This window comes from Diospyros lotus, chromosome 3 (genome assembly GCF_014633365.1).
Source record: "Diospyros lotus cultivar Yz01 chromosome 3, ASM1463336v1, whole genome shotgun sequence".
Lineage (NCBI taxonomy): Eukaryota > Viridiplantae > Streptophyta > Magnoliopsida > Ericales > Ebenaceae > Diospyros > Diospyros lotus.
Window position 1 is genome coordinate 5,336,698 of NC_068340.1, and position 16,010 is coordinate 5,352,707.

Consider the following 16,010-nt stretch of genomic DNA (forward strand, 5'->3'; position numbering starts at 1 on the left):
AATTAAAAATACATTTTTATCTTGCATCATATTAGAGATGAAAACAATTATTTCTCTATTGTCTTGATAATCACATTAGAGATAAAGAAAAAAAATTTGTTACTCATATCAGACAACATAAAATTTGTCCGACATAAACAAATTTTAAAGAGAAAGACGTGAGACCCATGAGAGTGGGACCCACACACATCTCTTGCAAGTTCGTGTTGAACAATATACTGTTGTTTGGAACGGCAAATATAACAACTTCTCAGAGACAAAAATAATTTATGTTTATATTTATTTGAATGGGTGATGAAATTTATGATTATATTTGATTGAATATTTTTTTAAAATTTTTTTATATTAAAATTTATATTTATAAAAAAATTTATATCCATTTTTTATTTATGCATTTCTCACACATTTTTATTTTTTATTTTTTTTAATTTTAAAAAATATCATTTTCTTATTTTCGTTTTATATAATATCTGTTTTTTATTTTTTTGAATGTTATAATTTGGTGTAATTTATTAAATTGAATATTCTAAATTTATGATTAATTTAAAGTTATTTATGAAATTAGCAATAAAATAAATATAAGTTAATGTGGAAGGTAATAATTACACGTATTCTCAATTATTTTAATTTTACCAAATTTAGTGAAATTTGTAAATGAATTTTATCACTTAAAACACAATTTATTGAGAGACTAAAATACCCTTATTTTTTGCTCGTATTTTCAATTACGTCATACCATCTTAGAACAGTTGCCAATAACAATAATGGTTAAGGATATATCTTAATATACGGCGCAATAGTTTGGGTTTAATTAATTAATTTTTTTTATTAAAATGGAGTCAAATAATATTACCAGTTGAATTGATGCATTTTAAAATAAAATAAATTATGTTAAAAAGAGATTCCAATTCATGATTGGAATTGGACTCTGGTGAGCGAAGACTGTGTTTGAGGTACGAAGATTCTGCTTAGGAAAGACGCGTCGTTGTCTGGGTGAGAACATATGCCCCCAAACAGGGAATAATTATATTCGGGACCTCAAAATCAGATTCGCATTCGCAATTGATAGCGACGCCCGCCCGCCCCCGCGCCCCCCCCCCCCCCTCTCTCTCTGTATATATATTGGGTAAAGCCCTTTTTATAAAACCTTTCCACTTTTAATTTGGACAAATAATAAAAAAAACCCTAAACCTTTACATTTTAATTGAGTGTAATTTTAGTTAATATTTAAAATTAATTTAAGAGACGTGTGTTATTATTAATGTGATACATCATCTAAAGTTACATGTATATATATAAAAAAATAAAACTATATATATAAACTTCACTCATATGTATATATGTGAATCCTATTCATTCGTGTATACGTAAATCTCACTCTCATATATATATATTATGATAAGTAGGATTTCATATCAACAATAACACATATTTCTTTAATTGATTTTAAGTGTTGGATAAAAATTACACTCAATTGAACGAATTAAGGTATAATTGTCAAAATTAAAATATTTAGATAAATTTATGTACTCACGAAAAAAGTTTAGATTTTTTTTATTATTTACTTAATTTTTATTATTTTTAAAATAAAAATTTCAATTTGAAAACTTATTTTTGTTTACAAATTTTTACAATATTTCAAAATGGTGAAAGCAATGAAATGACGTTTATAATTTTTAATAAAACATGATCGAGAAAGTTGTGAGGGATTATCTAATAATCACTTATAATTAGGGTGAATTGTTCAAATCGAATAAAATAATTTTTTTTCAAATATTAAATCAAATAGATTGAATAGATGTTCAAATCGAATAAATTAAAAAAATAAAAAAAATTAAAAAACCTAATCGACCAAAAAAATTCAAAATTTTGGTAAAAAATAATAGTATTTTTAGCATTTCGATCGATTCAATTATTTCAGTTTTTTCAATACGGAGATCGAATTAATTCAAAATAATTGAAACACTCAAATTTGAAAATCGAACTAAATCAAAATACAAATTGAACTGAATCAAATAACATAATATATATTTTTATTAACTAAAAGATAGAAAAATAAATATATAATAAAAAAATATTAAAAAATGTAAAACATTTTTATTTTAAGTAATTAAAATAAATATATAAATAAAATAAAAATATATTTAATGAACTATCTTAGAAAATCGAATTCTAAACTAAAAACATGTTATCATTATAGGATTTTCTTTGAAAATATTATATATAAATATTTATCTTGTACATATATATTATTTGTATATCAAAATTAACAAATAAAAAAGAGCCCCATAATTGAAAGTGAGTGAACTTTTGCTATAGGATTCTTGCACAATATCTCTATTGTTGGGTTCTTATAATAGAAGGACCACGTGAGAAACTCAATAGATATGGTTCTCTTTGGAACCCTAAATCAAATTTAACACCCTCAAGAGGAGAGCGTCCTTACGTGTCTCAGCTTGCGTCCTATGTGTTTTATATGCTAATCCTTTACTTTTGTTTTTCATTCGTCATTGGGTTGTCAAACAAATTTAGGCCTTCTTGTTTTAGGTCTTTTTTTTTTTATTTTATTTTCGTTTTCTCTCATTTTTTTATCTTTCTTTATCTTCAAGACAATCAAAACTATATAAATGTGGCTAGAATTCCCTTAACTCTAAGGGTGCGTTTGATTGCAAGGGTAGAATTTAGGTGGAAAGAAAATGAATTCTAAAAAATTAAATTAACTAGAATTAAATTTTAGAGAAAATATCAATTGAATGTGTTTGATTAGTTTAATTTTCTACCTAGAAATTACTTAAAAATAAATCAAATATATTATACAAAATATTCAAAAAACCAAATATATATACACAAATATACATACACATACCCAGCAAGTCAGTTGCAAATCCCATCATTGCCATACATACACACACCCAGCAAGTTACAGCACTCATCGTCGGTTGCAGCTCCCATCACCACCGCCATCGTTGATTGCAGCACCTATCAGGTATCTTTCTCTCTTTCTCTTCCCTTTCCCTCCCAAACCCACTCCATCTCTCTCTTTGGATCTCCCAAAATGGTTTTCTGGGCCTGATTCTTGCTTCTCCTCCCTCTCCTCGTCTGCTTTGGAACAGTGACCGTGTCCTGCGTCGATGATTTCGATCACAACGTTACAGCCTTCGCTACCGTGGCGCACTTCGACATGGACTCCTTGCGTGCTCGCGACGTCTCAGTGTGCAACAGATAGATCGACGACTACATCGACTACGGAGAAGAGTTGATGCTGGACTCGGTGGCGGCGCTGCAACCAGAGGAGGAGGATGAACCCTGACAATTGTCGTCACAGATCAATGGTTCCTAGCCTGGAAAACAATTTCTCTTCTCCCCCTAAGAATTTATTTTCTAGCAAAAGTGAGAATAGAGGGTGACCGTGACCCTCAAGTGAAAATTAAATTTACCTGAAAAATTAGGCAATCAAACACCACAAAAGCTAGAATTTAAGTAAAAAATAACTATTTTTTATGAAAAATGTAGTCAATCAAACATGTCCTAATAAGATGTAATTTCTAGCGATCCTTGTTTGCTCTCTTAAATCTTACTTAAATATTTTTCTTTTAATGTCGATCGATCATCCATGATCCTTAACAATAAAGTCTTATTCTGGATCTAACCAAAACACCTTTAAAATAACTTGATTTCTAGTAAAAATCTTTAATCGTTAGTCGACGAGGATGACATTGAATGACACTATTTATAATAAGAGTTCTTTGATCGCTTAACCTCCCAAATTAATCAATAAAAGGTGAATAAGCCATGATCAACAAAAGGTCAACTCATAAAAAATAGTACCATACTTGAGTACCTTGCCATAACCGACCATGGAAGGTAACGTTATCGGTGGTGGGTGTGCAAAGAATTTACTGTTTGAGATATTTTAAAATGTTAATCAAAACAAAAGCAGGGGGAATCTGCAAATTTAGAGGGCTCCAGAAGAACCAAAACTACAACAAGGGCCAACGTGCAATTTTAAAGGGATATTACGTGAATAACTAGAAAAGACAAAAAAAAAAAAAAAAAAAAGTCTAACCATAATCTGGAAAAGATTCCCACTATGCATGAAGATTTTAAAAAATTTAGTATTATTTGATAAGAGAGAAATTTTAAGATTCATAGAAATGTTAGATTAGAAATTTATATTCTCATGTTTAATACAATTTTTTTATAAAAAAAATTTTAAAAAATAGAATTTTCGAGAATGATTTTTAAGCAACTTTTACATAAAAAGATTTTTATAAGAGGTTAGGAATCTAAATTTCTCATGGGCTTAAGAATGTTTTAAAAAAAATAGAGATTAAAACACCCCTTACCCTTTTATAATCCCATACAAACATATTATATATGTAATATATTTATATTAAATATATTATTTATTATAAAATATTATATTATATATATATTAAAGTATATATTCATAAAAATATATTATGTATATATATATACATAATGTGTAAAAAAATGACATTTTTTTGACTTCTTAAAGATATAGGTCCCAATATTTTATATAATAGAAGAAATTTATTATTTTTAAATAAAAGAACAAATAAGGGTAATTTTGAAAAAAAAAAAAACATAAATTCTCAAGAATGTTGTATTTAAACCAAACATAGAAATGTAAAATTCTTATAAAAGAATACTCAGCATTCCTGTTAATGTTTAAATTTAACCAAACATATAATTGCATAAATTCTGGAAATCAAAGATTTCCAAGAGCATTCTCAAGAATTATGAATTCTAGGAATTTAAAAGTCTAGAAAGCCTGACGGGCTCACGGACCGCCCTACCGAAAAAGGGCAAAATGACGATTTTGCCCCGCCCACTATGCAAATTTGCAAAGTGGGCTGCTGCTACTCTCTCCCTGCTCGCTCGTCTCCTTTCCATGGCCGCCATCCTCGCCTCGCTCCCGTCGCCTCGCTACCCTTGCGTCGCCTCCACTGCCATCGCCTCATTGAAGATGCAGTGACGGTCGGCGATGCGAAGACAGCGAGGCGATGGGCGCTAGGCAGCGAGGCGCGACGGCGTGGCGAGGTAGCGGCCATGGAAAGGAGACGAGTGAGTAGGGAGAGAGCAATAGTGGGCGGGGACAAAATTATCTTTTTGCCCTCTTTCTGTAAACGGCTCAGTAAGTCCGTCGAGCTATGTAGAACGACCCCATGAGTAATTAGGTTGTACGAAAATAAAAATAATAAATATTTTTATATGAAATAGAAACGTGAAAACAAACACTTTTTTTAAAAAATAAGTGTAAACACTTTCGAAATGAGAAATCTTTTCTGTTTCAAAAATGGTTTAGAAATGTTAAAACGAGTCATTATAGTACTTCACTGCCAACAACGTGATCTTCCATGGCCGGTTAAAGCTATATATATATATATATATATATATAACTCAACCTAGAGCATTTATATGACATTATATCTATTAAATTACATGAAAATAATTAAATAAGTGTTATTTTATTTTTTATTTTTATTATTCAAAGAAAAAATTTAAAAGAATTTGCAAAGTTTTATTTGATCAATTAAAAATTATTTAAAGAGCTTTAGATAAATAAATAAAAATATAAATTGATATTGTAAAGTAATAAAACTATAATAAATAAATATATATTAATATTCATCTCAGCTTTATCATTTAGTTGCATCAAAATTATTTACGGCAGCGCTATTTTATTTTTATTTTCCATTATTAAAAAAATCATTTTATGACATTAAAAGTACTAAATCACCCTAAAATAACTTAAATAAATGTTCATTCTTTTCCCTATTTCGTTATTGAAAGGAAAGTTATAAGGAGGGAACAAATTTAAAGGAATTTGTATATTTTAAAAAATTAAAAAATAAATTATATATAATTATTAAAAGACACTTAGGGTCTGTTTGGCTAGGCTTTTTTTTTTTTTTTATAACTGTTAAGATGAGTAGTGTTTAAGTTGTTTAAAACGTTTGAATTGGATAACGTTTAAACTGATAACATGTTTTTTTAAATGTATTTTTAAACTATTAGTTAATAGTTATGTGTTTAGTTTGAAATAACTGATAATCTATTAGAATGTGATAAAAAGATGAAAATAGACATATTATTGAATAATATAAAAAAATACATCAAATATTTATTTTTAATAAATTAATTATAAATTACTATTATATATATTAAAATTAATGTTATATATATATAGAAAGAGAGAGACAGTGATGAGGGAGATGGATGAACGGACAGACGGTGGGGGCGACGGAGAAGACGGGGCGATGGCGAATGATGGAGGAGACGGGAGTGATGAAGGACGATAGGAGCGACGGGCAATGGCTGAAAAAGCTAGTGGTGACAAGAGTGGGTGAGAGGTAGAGGGTTGAAAAAGAAGGACAATAGCTAAAAATTGCTCAAAATATTGAGCGTAAAATGATTATTTACTCGACTAACACAACTTATTTGGTAGTAACGTTTTACAAAAGTTGGGGAGGAAAATTTTTGCAAAACGCTCATGTAAATGTTCTTTGTTTGCACCAAACACTTCCAATAAATAAGTTGGGTAGCTTAAAGCTATTACATTAACTTATAGGCGGTCAAGCCACCTAGCAAAAGAAGCCTCACTAAATTTTTATTAATTTGGCAATATAACTGTTAGCCCATTTCATTGATCCTATCCTTTTATCAATCCCAGCTCAAATTTCAAATTAATCGCATGGATTAGCGACTAACTGAACCATGATTTAATGGTCTTGATATATATAAAAAGTTGCTAATTATGTTAATTAGTTCAAACTTATATCCTTATCATTAACGTAAATTATATTTTTAACCGTCCAATTCACATTAATAATCCTGAACTAGTCAAACCATCTAATTGTTATTATTATTATTTATTACATTTAATTAGTCAAATGTAAACAATATATACAATCGCAACAAATCTTAGAATAATTCGTTTTTTGCTTTTTGTTTTGTTTTGTTTTCTCTATGCTCTCCAAACAACTGTTTCGAAATGATCAATAAACTAATATAATTTTTATAGTTTTCATGTATCATAATCTATCATTACCTCTATAAAATCACTAAATTTATGAATAATGTTATAGGGTATGACTGACGATCAATGGTGGATCCAGGGATAGATGTGGAGAAGGGTTGACTGCTAGATTTATAAATCATTTCAGCTCTCTTCCTCGAAAATGGCCAAATCTATCGGGCAAATATAAGAGATGATTGAGGCTGGCATAGACTGGAGCCGTGTCTATTCCTTTTTACGTCTGCCCCTATTGATGACAATCATCAGTATATGTGACAGTTACATGATAGTGTTTGATTGACAAAATGAAAAGATACTCAACATATCATATCTTATTGTATTGTCAATTAAATATTGTCATGTGACGACAGTCACATTTATTTACATTTATTGATGATTGTCATTAGTTATGCCCTGTAATATTATTTCTAAGTTTATAGTAATGTTTATGAATAATGCTAGAAATCATGACTGTGTCATGTAACGTTTTTCTATTATAAAAGACTAAAAAATTATGTGCCATTGTCTCTACTTAATTAGAAGCGATGATAAATAAGATTAGTCAATGTTTATTGGGTGCAAATGTCATGCAAATATAGCCTCTGGGTTGGTGAGTCATGCTCATGCAGCATGCTCTTTCTCTCTCCTATCTTTTTCATTCATGCATTTTAGTTTATTTTTATTGTTAATGCATGAATGCTGATCGATCGGATTCGCACTTTCCGTTGCGAGAATTATGGATGAAATTTCTGTTTCGGGCTTTGACAGTGATCTGCTAACCACTTTAAATTGGTGAACGTCTTCTTCACCCAGCTAGCAAGCGATAAGCGTCTCGGCAATGGCGGCTCTGAGGATTTCATCGCTTCCTTCTCGTTCCATCATCTCTGTGTCCGGTTCTCTTCTCTCCCGAGGTAAAACTCCAACGCTGCAGGAACATATGTCTTCCTTTGTCATGTGATTCTTCCTACTCTTTCGTTTCGCTGTTCGGCTATACGATCGCTCCACATTTCAGTGTTTGCTGTCTGATTTTCGGAGCAATCTGAGATTTTAGTTCCCATCGAACTTTGCCATTCTCGATTTGTTCAATGGGACGAACGAGAAAAAGCAAAACAAATTTGGAAATGGGGTTATCCACCGTAAAGTTAGATTGGCCTTTATTGAAGACAAGATGTGTAAATCACACTAGAAAACAAAACATGGAGACGTTTGTAGCGAAACGGTAGAGGAAGAACAAAGAAGAAACTTGGGTAGACAATTTTTTGGTATGAATTGTAGAATATATCAATTTTACAAAAGATAGGATCATAAGACATGGGTATCGTATATGACAATTTTTTGGGTATAGAAATGAGGCTTGCCACCCAAATATCCACCAGAACCTTGAGTCTCAAACACACGGGCGTTGTGGACTTCATTTTGTTGATTTTACCTTCAGTTCTAATTGTTAAATTCTACCGTTCTTTACTTGAGAAGTTTATAATGTTCACTTGATATAATGACCACATTACTCAAGTAGTAAATTTTTGTTCCAGGGAGGAATGCTTGCATGGGCAGAGAAACCTCGACATATAGCACTGTTAGCCAAGCTGCTATTGTTGAGGAGCCAATCCGATCACCCGTGAGTGTCCATCATACTCAACTTCTTATAGATGGAGACTTTGTGGATGCAGCATCTGGTAAGCTTTTGATGCTGATAAATATTAAGCAGATCAGTCTAGAATGTATGCCTGAAGCTTAATGTGGCATCATCAGGAAAAACATTTCCAACCTTGGACCCTAGGACAGGGGAGGTTATCGCTAATGTTGCCGAAGGTGGTGCGGAAGACATCAACCGGGCAGTCTCTGCAGCTCGCAAGGCTTTCGATGAAGGACCGTGGCCTAAAATGACTGCTTACGTAACCATCTTGCATCCGATTTCTTTAGTTTTACTGGCCACATGCTTTAGGTGAATAATGGTTATATGTGTGCTTAATACTTTGTTTATTAATTACATCCAGGAAAGGTCGCGGATACTGTTGCGCTTTGCTGATTTAATTGAAAAGCATAACGATGAAATTGCAGCACTTGAGACCTGGGACTGCGGGAAGCCATACGAACAGAGTGCCAAAAGTGAAATACCAATGTTGGCACGCTTATTTCGGTATTATGCTGGTTGGTAAATTAAGAATGCAGTATTTTATGCCACTGTTCGAGCTTCCTCTTCGTCTGTAATAGTCAACTTCGTTAGATGTTCTGAGATTTCCATGAACGAACTGTGCAGGTTGGGCTGATAAAATCCATGGTCTCACAGTACCAGCTGATGGACCCTATCATGTGCAAACCCTTCACGAGCCTATTGGTGTTGCCGGCCAGATTATCCCCTGGAACTTTCCTCTTCTCATGTATGCTTGGAAAGTTGGGCCTGCATTAGCATGCGGCAACACTGTCGTTCTAAAGACAGCAGAACAGACACCATTGTCTTCTCTCTATGTTTCAAGGCTCTTCCAAGAGGTAGCTTGTGGATCAATCCCGTTGTCTTCTTGATTGTAGCATGTTTTATTTTGAATATTTTCATAAATGATTGGTTCTATTGGTGGATTCTCCTAACCTGCAGGGCTGGTTCCCTATCTTGTTCTATTTTTTGTCACGGTTGCCATTAACAATTTGAAACACCTAAGCTTGCTGAGGATGTTCACTTGGACAGTTAGAGATGGAAATGGGCAGGCCGGGCTGGCTAAGGAAATGGAAACTTGGGCCCGGCACGCCCCTATGGCCCTTAATAAATAGTCCAAAGTGGGCCGGGCCGGGCCATGGGTCTGTTGGGCAGGGCCGGCCCGTGGGCCTGGCTATTTGGGCCGGCCCGTGAGTTATTTATTTTTAATTTTTTTATATATAATTTTTTAAATATAATTTTTTACTTTTTCCCAAAATGTAACTAATATTTTTTAAAATATGTTTATTAATGTTTACTTATAATTTTGATGTTTGTAAAATTATGATGTTTACAGTAAACATTATGTTTACAAAAATTACACTAAAATTATGTTTACAAACAATACAATAAAATTATGTTTACAAGAAACATAATTTTTTAAATATTTTTTTATTTTTTGGGGGCCGGGCCAGGCCATTTTAGAGGGTCGGTTGATGGGTTGGCCCACGGGCTATTTTGGTGGCCGGGCCCCAGGCCACATATTGCTGGCCCGGCACAACCCTCATTTTGCTAGGCGGGCCGACCCAGCCCCTTTGCTACAGTAATGGGCTGGGCCGGTCGGGCAGGCCCATGGGCTACACGGCCCATTTTCCATCTCTACTTGAACATGACAAAATCAAAGTGCTCATATTTGTGACATGACAACATCAGAGCAGTGCCGTACCTGAGATTTTGGGCCCTGAGGTGAAATGTAAAAATGGGCCCTTGAATTTGATGAGCTAATTGGCAATCGAGAGGTAGAGAGCCACCACGACAGGGAGTGACGGAGCTAGAGGCAAGAGCGGCGAGCCACCAGCTACGAGGCCAAGCCGGCGAGGGTGCGAAACTGTGACTGTGCGACGAAGTGACGGAGCGAGAGAGGCAGTGAGCGACGGAGAGCGAGCTACTGGCTAGGCGGCCACGAGGGTGAGGCGAGTGACTGAGCAGCGAGAGGTGAGAGCGAAAGGGCGAGGGTGAAGGGCAACGGAGCAGCAAGAGGAGAGAGAGGCAGCGAGTGACAGAGCAACGAGAGGTGAGAGCAAGGGCGAGCCGCCGACGAGGGCAAAGCTAGGAGTGATGAAGCAAGAGAGGGAGAAGGGCAGGGGCGAAGCTATGTTTGCAGAGGGGGAAGGGGTGGGCGGCTGACCAGTGGGCACTTACAAAGAGGGAGGGTTTCCAATTTATGAGCTCCCAAATAGTCTAATATTTATGGGCCTTAAGGCAACCCCTCATGGGCCTCATGAAGGTCCGACCCTGCATCAGAGTTTAATGCAGAATAAGATGAGCCTGGTATATTGAAGATAAGGAGGAGTGGTTATCAGAAAAGAAAAGAAGAAGGGAAAAAAGTAGCTAGGAGGCCATCATGCATGAAGAACAAAGAATTAAGGTGTAGTTTTAAGTGATTGAAGGCCTATATATAATAAGTGTTCTTGATACGATTTCCATGTCAACCAGAAATGTATGAAAATGCAATGTGGCTTATGCATGATCCCTGATCTTTGTGGTGATATTAACATGCAAATTATTGTGGTAAATTTTCTGATACCGTTGTCTTAATTTGTGACAGGCTGGGCTTCCTTCAGGAGTTCTAAACGTGGTTTCCGGTTTTGGTGACACTGCTGGTGCAACTCTAGCCAGTCATATGGACGTGGACAAGGTACGTACTTAATTATATTTTGACATTTGAAAATTATGATTTTGTGGCCATACATCTTCTCCAACACATTGTCTTACAGTGGCTTAAGATACCTAATTAATTCGTGAGGATTGCTGGTAGTATTTAAACGTGTTCTCCTCTTTATTAGAGACCCTTCGAATAAAATTGCTCTGAGTTTTTACTCCTATCACTGGTGGATTCTAGTTTATTTGCTTCTCAAGGATTTCGCCGGAAATCCTTTGCTTTGTCCTGCGTTAGGATAGGAGTTTAATTTTTATCATCTTATTTTCTGAATGCATTGTACGTGTAATAGTATCCACTTGTTGATGCTCATTGAATCTTCGAGCATAATACTTAATGTTGAAGTGGTATTTGTCTCACATTACCAAGTTATTGGACTGTTATATTATTTATATGTAGTTTGGGCACCCTTCTCCTTTGAGTTAATTTTTAGAAGGGAGTTCTACCTAGACACATTTGATATAATATCAGAGTAGGCTTTTGTTTGCAGTGTTGAGTTTGGACTCTGCCCATATATATTTGCACGTTATATGTGAGGAAGAGTGTTGAAGTTGCATTTGTCCCACATCGCTAATTTATTGGACTGTTATATTATTTATATGTGATTTGGACACCCTCCTCTTTCTAATTTTTTGCAGTGAGTTATAGCCAAGCCCATTTCACACTATTATATGTTTCAAACAAAAACAGTTCTATACATGCGTCCTTTCAATGTAAAGTGCGTTCTAGAGAGAGGCTCTTGAATTGTGACGGGAATCCTTGGTCCGCTGCAGATTGCTTTCACTGGATCAACCGTCACTGGAAGACGTATTCTTGAATATTCAGCCAAAAGCAACCTTAAGGCGGTGACATTGGAGCTTGGGGGAAAATCTCCCTTCATTGTATGTCAGGATGCTGATGTAGATAAGGCTGTGGAACTGGCTCATTTTGCTCTATTCTTTAACCAGGTTGGTCCAGCTAAAATGTGTCAGCAGGTAAGGGGTGGGCCATGGAAGACACAACTCATTGCTTATGAATTATGTGTGCTATCCACAGGGACAATGTTGTTGTTCTGGCTCTCGTACATATGTACATGAGCGTGTGTATGATGAATTTGTAGAGAAAGCAAAAGCACTTGCTATGAAACGTGTTGTTGGCGATCCATTTAAAGATGGAACCGAACAAGGTCCTCAGGTGAATCTTCATGAGCTTCTTTACACAGCAAAATCCTGTTTCCTGTTTATGATTAATGAGTTTTAACTCATTAGTCACTGAACTTCTGTTTGGAATATCTTTTTCATCAAAATTCTGAGTGTTCATTGCACTGTTGCTCAAAACTAGATTGATTCCGCGCAATTCGAGAAGATCCTAAGCTACATAAGGTCTGGCATTGATAGTGGAGCTACTCTTGAAACAGGAGGTGAGAGATTTGGCTCCAAGGGATACTACATTCAGCCCACTGTTTTCTCAAATGTTAAGGTACAACTCCTTACATGATAAACCTTTTACGTTGAAAGTTTATGCATGATGCAACTAAAACACTTGCTACTTTGTTAGGATGACATGTTGATAGCTAGGGATGAAATTTTTGGTCCAGTGCAGTCTATCTTAAAATACAAGTGAGTGTACCAACAAATTCTCTCGTAAGTCACATCTTTGTGCGGAAGTCCTGCCACTAAAGTAAGAAAATTTCTGTCTTATTTTTACAGAGATCTCAATGATGTGATTCGAAGAGCAAATGCCTCTCAATATGGACTGGCTGCAGGCGTTTTCACACACAACATTGAAACTGCCAGCACATTAACTCGTGCATTGAGGGTAGGGACAGTGTGGATTAATTCCTATGATACATTTGATGCGGCTATTCCCTTTGGTGGGTACAAGATGAGTGGGATAGGAAGGGAAAAGGGCGAATACAGTCTCAAGAACTACTTGCAAGTGAAGGCTGTTGTCACACCATTGAACAACCCAGCATGGCAATAAATATTTGCCAACACTTCTAGTTCAGCAAAATGGAAATAAAGAGTGGATTGCCACAAAATCCTAGATTGACATTTCTTTTCTTCCAATGTTTACGGTGACGATAAATTCTTGCTTGTCAGACAGATGCCATGTAGCACGGTCACATATTTTGCTTGAAATTAGTGATTGAACTTGTTCAGATTAACATATTAGATAAAAGATTGTTCCTGCGCCTATTACCTCTTTTAACAGTCCTTTACTTTTGTCCTCGCTGAAAGTAATTTGATTGCATAATCTCTCTCAAAGATAACTTGACTTCTTTTCCGGAAAACCTAAGAAGGATTCGATTGATCTTTGTTTATTGAAAAAATAAAGAATACTATTCGATTTGTGGATTAATTAACTACTGTCTTTGCACTCTGGCGGTATAACTTTATATCTGGCAGTATCTTTACAGTATGAGTAAAACATAAGTTTCCTCCTTGACCATTGCAACCCATTGATCTGTTCCTGTGATAGCTTGGCAAAAGTTTCTCCATCAACTGGATCCGAGCTCGAAAGACTTCTCCTAGAACATGGGGAAGCAGAGCCTGTTGTATTCCATATGCAGCCCTCCATTTCCATCTCACCAAATGAAGCGACAAATGGTGCATACTTGTAATTAACCGGGTATTTTCCTCCGTGAGTAGCCCACTCTGATGCATCCCATATTGTTGCATAAGCCGACATCGGTTTTGATGGGTAAATGGAAGAGCTAGCATTACTGTGGATGAACTCCCTTACCGGTACATTGTCCACAAAAAACCTGCATTTGATCATCAGCGTTCGACTCAAAACCATGCACTATAGGATTAGTTCATGTAGGAGAGCCCTACAAACTTGACTTACGCTATATGGTGATTGTTCCAGAGGATACTGTATAAATGGAATTGCTGTGTTGGGTCAAACCATAGGTAAAGCTTCTCTTCTCTCCCTGTATGCACACTTCCATTGCCATAAATATTAGTTTGCAGCACCCAATCCCTTCCCTTCTCATGACCAAGCAATTCTACGTCAATTTCATCATGGTTGTGTGGGAAAACATCTGCATTAGACAGCTGCACAATTTGCCCCATTTCTTGTCAAATTTAATGCACCCCATCCACTTGTTTGATGCATTTATTTTCGTATGTACTATGTACTATAATGTTCTGTTCTTATGTGATCAAGGGAGAGAGCTTACATAGAAAGCTACAACAACTCCAGATGTGAGACCAGAAGGTAGCTTTATTGCAGCACTGAAAAACCCATACTTGTATTTGCTCCTAGAGGCCAATCCAGAGCCTGTAAAAGAATCCAGAAAACATGATCACCATATCCCCAGAAAATGCTAATCCTCATTCTTCAGTTTAGAGCACTTACCAGAGACCTTGTCCAGAGTGAGATTGGCATTGGAGCCATTGTTCGTCAGCTGGATATTGGGGTGTCCAAAAAATTCAGAGTAGCCTTGATCAATCGGAACGTGCCCGAAACTGTCAGTTAAGCGCGGGACATTGGGAGGCGCGTAGATGGGTCCCCGAGACGAGGCTGCGGCTATAAAACAGAAGATTATGAGGCTAAATAAGAGCGGTTTCTGTTGAACAAAGGCCATGTTTTTGTTAAGTGGATGAAGAACAGAGCTTGGGGTAAGCATGGTTTTTATACAATTCATGTGGTGGGAAAGTTGCGAGGGAGTTGATGAGGTTTTGCTTAGTTGTTGCAAGCTGGATGAATCTTGCCTAAGATCTCATTTTCAAGGTTTGGTTGGTTACTTGACCCATGACGACAAATGCAATTTGGACTTTGTTTCAAGCTCAATGAGGGAATGGCAAGCTGGATGCGTCTTCCTGTTGATCCCTACTTTGATGAAATGGTGGTTTTTTTAATCAAGCCAAGATGATTTGGTCGGATTCCAGATTCAAACAAATTTTTTGTGGAGCTTTAATTATATAAATTTTCACATGCTTATTCATACTACTAGCACGAAAAGTTATTCTTTTTTATAGCGACAAAATTTTGAATTAACAAAGGATCATAATTAAATTTGCTATTTAGATAACAGGTGTGGTGGGATGATGGGTAGACATGGGTTTGGCATATTAGCCCAACAACTTCATAAATATGGTTGGCTCCACGCAGCTACTGTGCAATTTGGATGCTCTCTTTCTTGACTTTTAAGAATTTGTAATGTGCATCATAATCATGCATATAGAGGCAAAAGCCAAAAGGTGGGCACAGCCGCTCTTCCTGGGTCACAGCTCATCGTGCTTCGCTTTCATTAAAACCTGCATCATGACATGATATTCTCTCCGTTGGTAACTTGGTATCGTCTATATAATACCTTGTGCAAACTATAACCACAGTTTTCCTATTAGAATAAGGTTTTCAGTATCTAGTAAACACAGTACCGTTATTTTATACGGTTATTTCTTCTTACATTTGTAATATATAACCGAAAAAACACGACCCAGTTAAATATCATGACAACTGATGATTCTGTTTTAATCGATTTAGTAGAAGCTACGTTTCAACTGCGTTTGTAGTCCAACGGTCAGGATAATTGCCTTCCAAGCAATAGACCCGGGTTCGACTCCCGGCAAACGCAATTCTGTTATTTTTCCATCCCATTTTCTTCTCTGGTCTTTGGGATTGAAAATTTG

At 35.5% G+C, this 16,010-nt stretch overlaps 2 protein-coding genes and 1 non-coding gene across 3 annotated transcripts; 2 read left to right on the top strand and 1 right to left on the bottom strand.

Moving 5' to 3' along the window:
* The first annotated feature begins 7,880 nt into the window (after positions 1-7,880).
* LOC127796382 (benzaldehyde dehydrogenase, mitochondrial-like) lies at positions 7,881-13,353 on the top strand. The gene is made up of 11 exons (XM_052328483.1): positions 7,881-7,953; positions 8,575-8,718; positions 8,795-8,937; positions 9,040-9,193; positions 9,303-9,532; positions 11,281-11,370; positions 12,165-12,338; positions 12,427-12,564; positions 12,712-12,849; positions 12,928-12,989; positions 13,080-13,353. Exons 1-11 carry the CDS (start codon positions 7,881-7,883, stop codon positions 13,351-13,353), a joined length of 1,620 nt encoding a protein of 539 aa, XP_052184443.1.
* Positions 13,354-13,669: 316 nt separating this feature from the next.
* On the bottom strand, positions 13,670-15,066 carry LOC127797673 (probable xyloglucan endotransglucosylase/hydrolase protein 33). Its single transcript, XM_052330771.1, has 4 exons — positions 14,734-15,066; positions 14,555-14,655; positions 14,221-14,429; positions 13,670-14,137 (listed from the first exon to the last, which is right to left on the bottom strand). The coding sequence occupies exons 1-4, from the start codon at positions 15,020-15,022 to the stop codon at positions 13,732-13,734; spliced, it is 1,005 nt and encodes a 334-aa protein (XP_052186731.1). The 5' UTR covers positions 15,023-15,066; the 3' UTR covers positions 13,670-13,731.
* Positions 15,067-15,883: 817 nt separating this feature from the next.
* TRNAG-UCC (transfer RNA glycine (anticodon UCC)) lies at positions 15,884-15,955 on the top strand. The gene has a single exon. It is a non-coding gene; the product is annotated as a tRNA-Gly (tRNA).
* Positions 15,956-16,010: the final 55 nt, after the last annotated feature.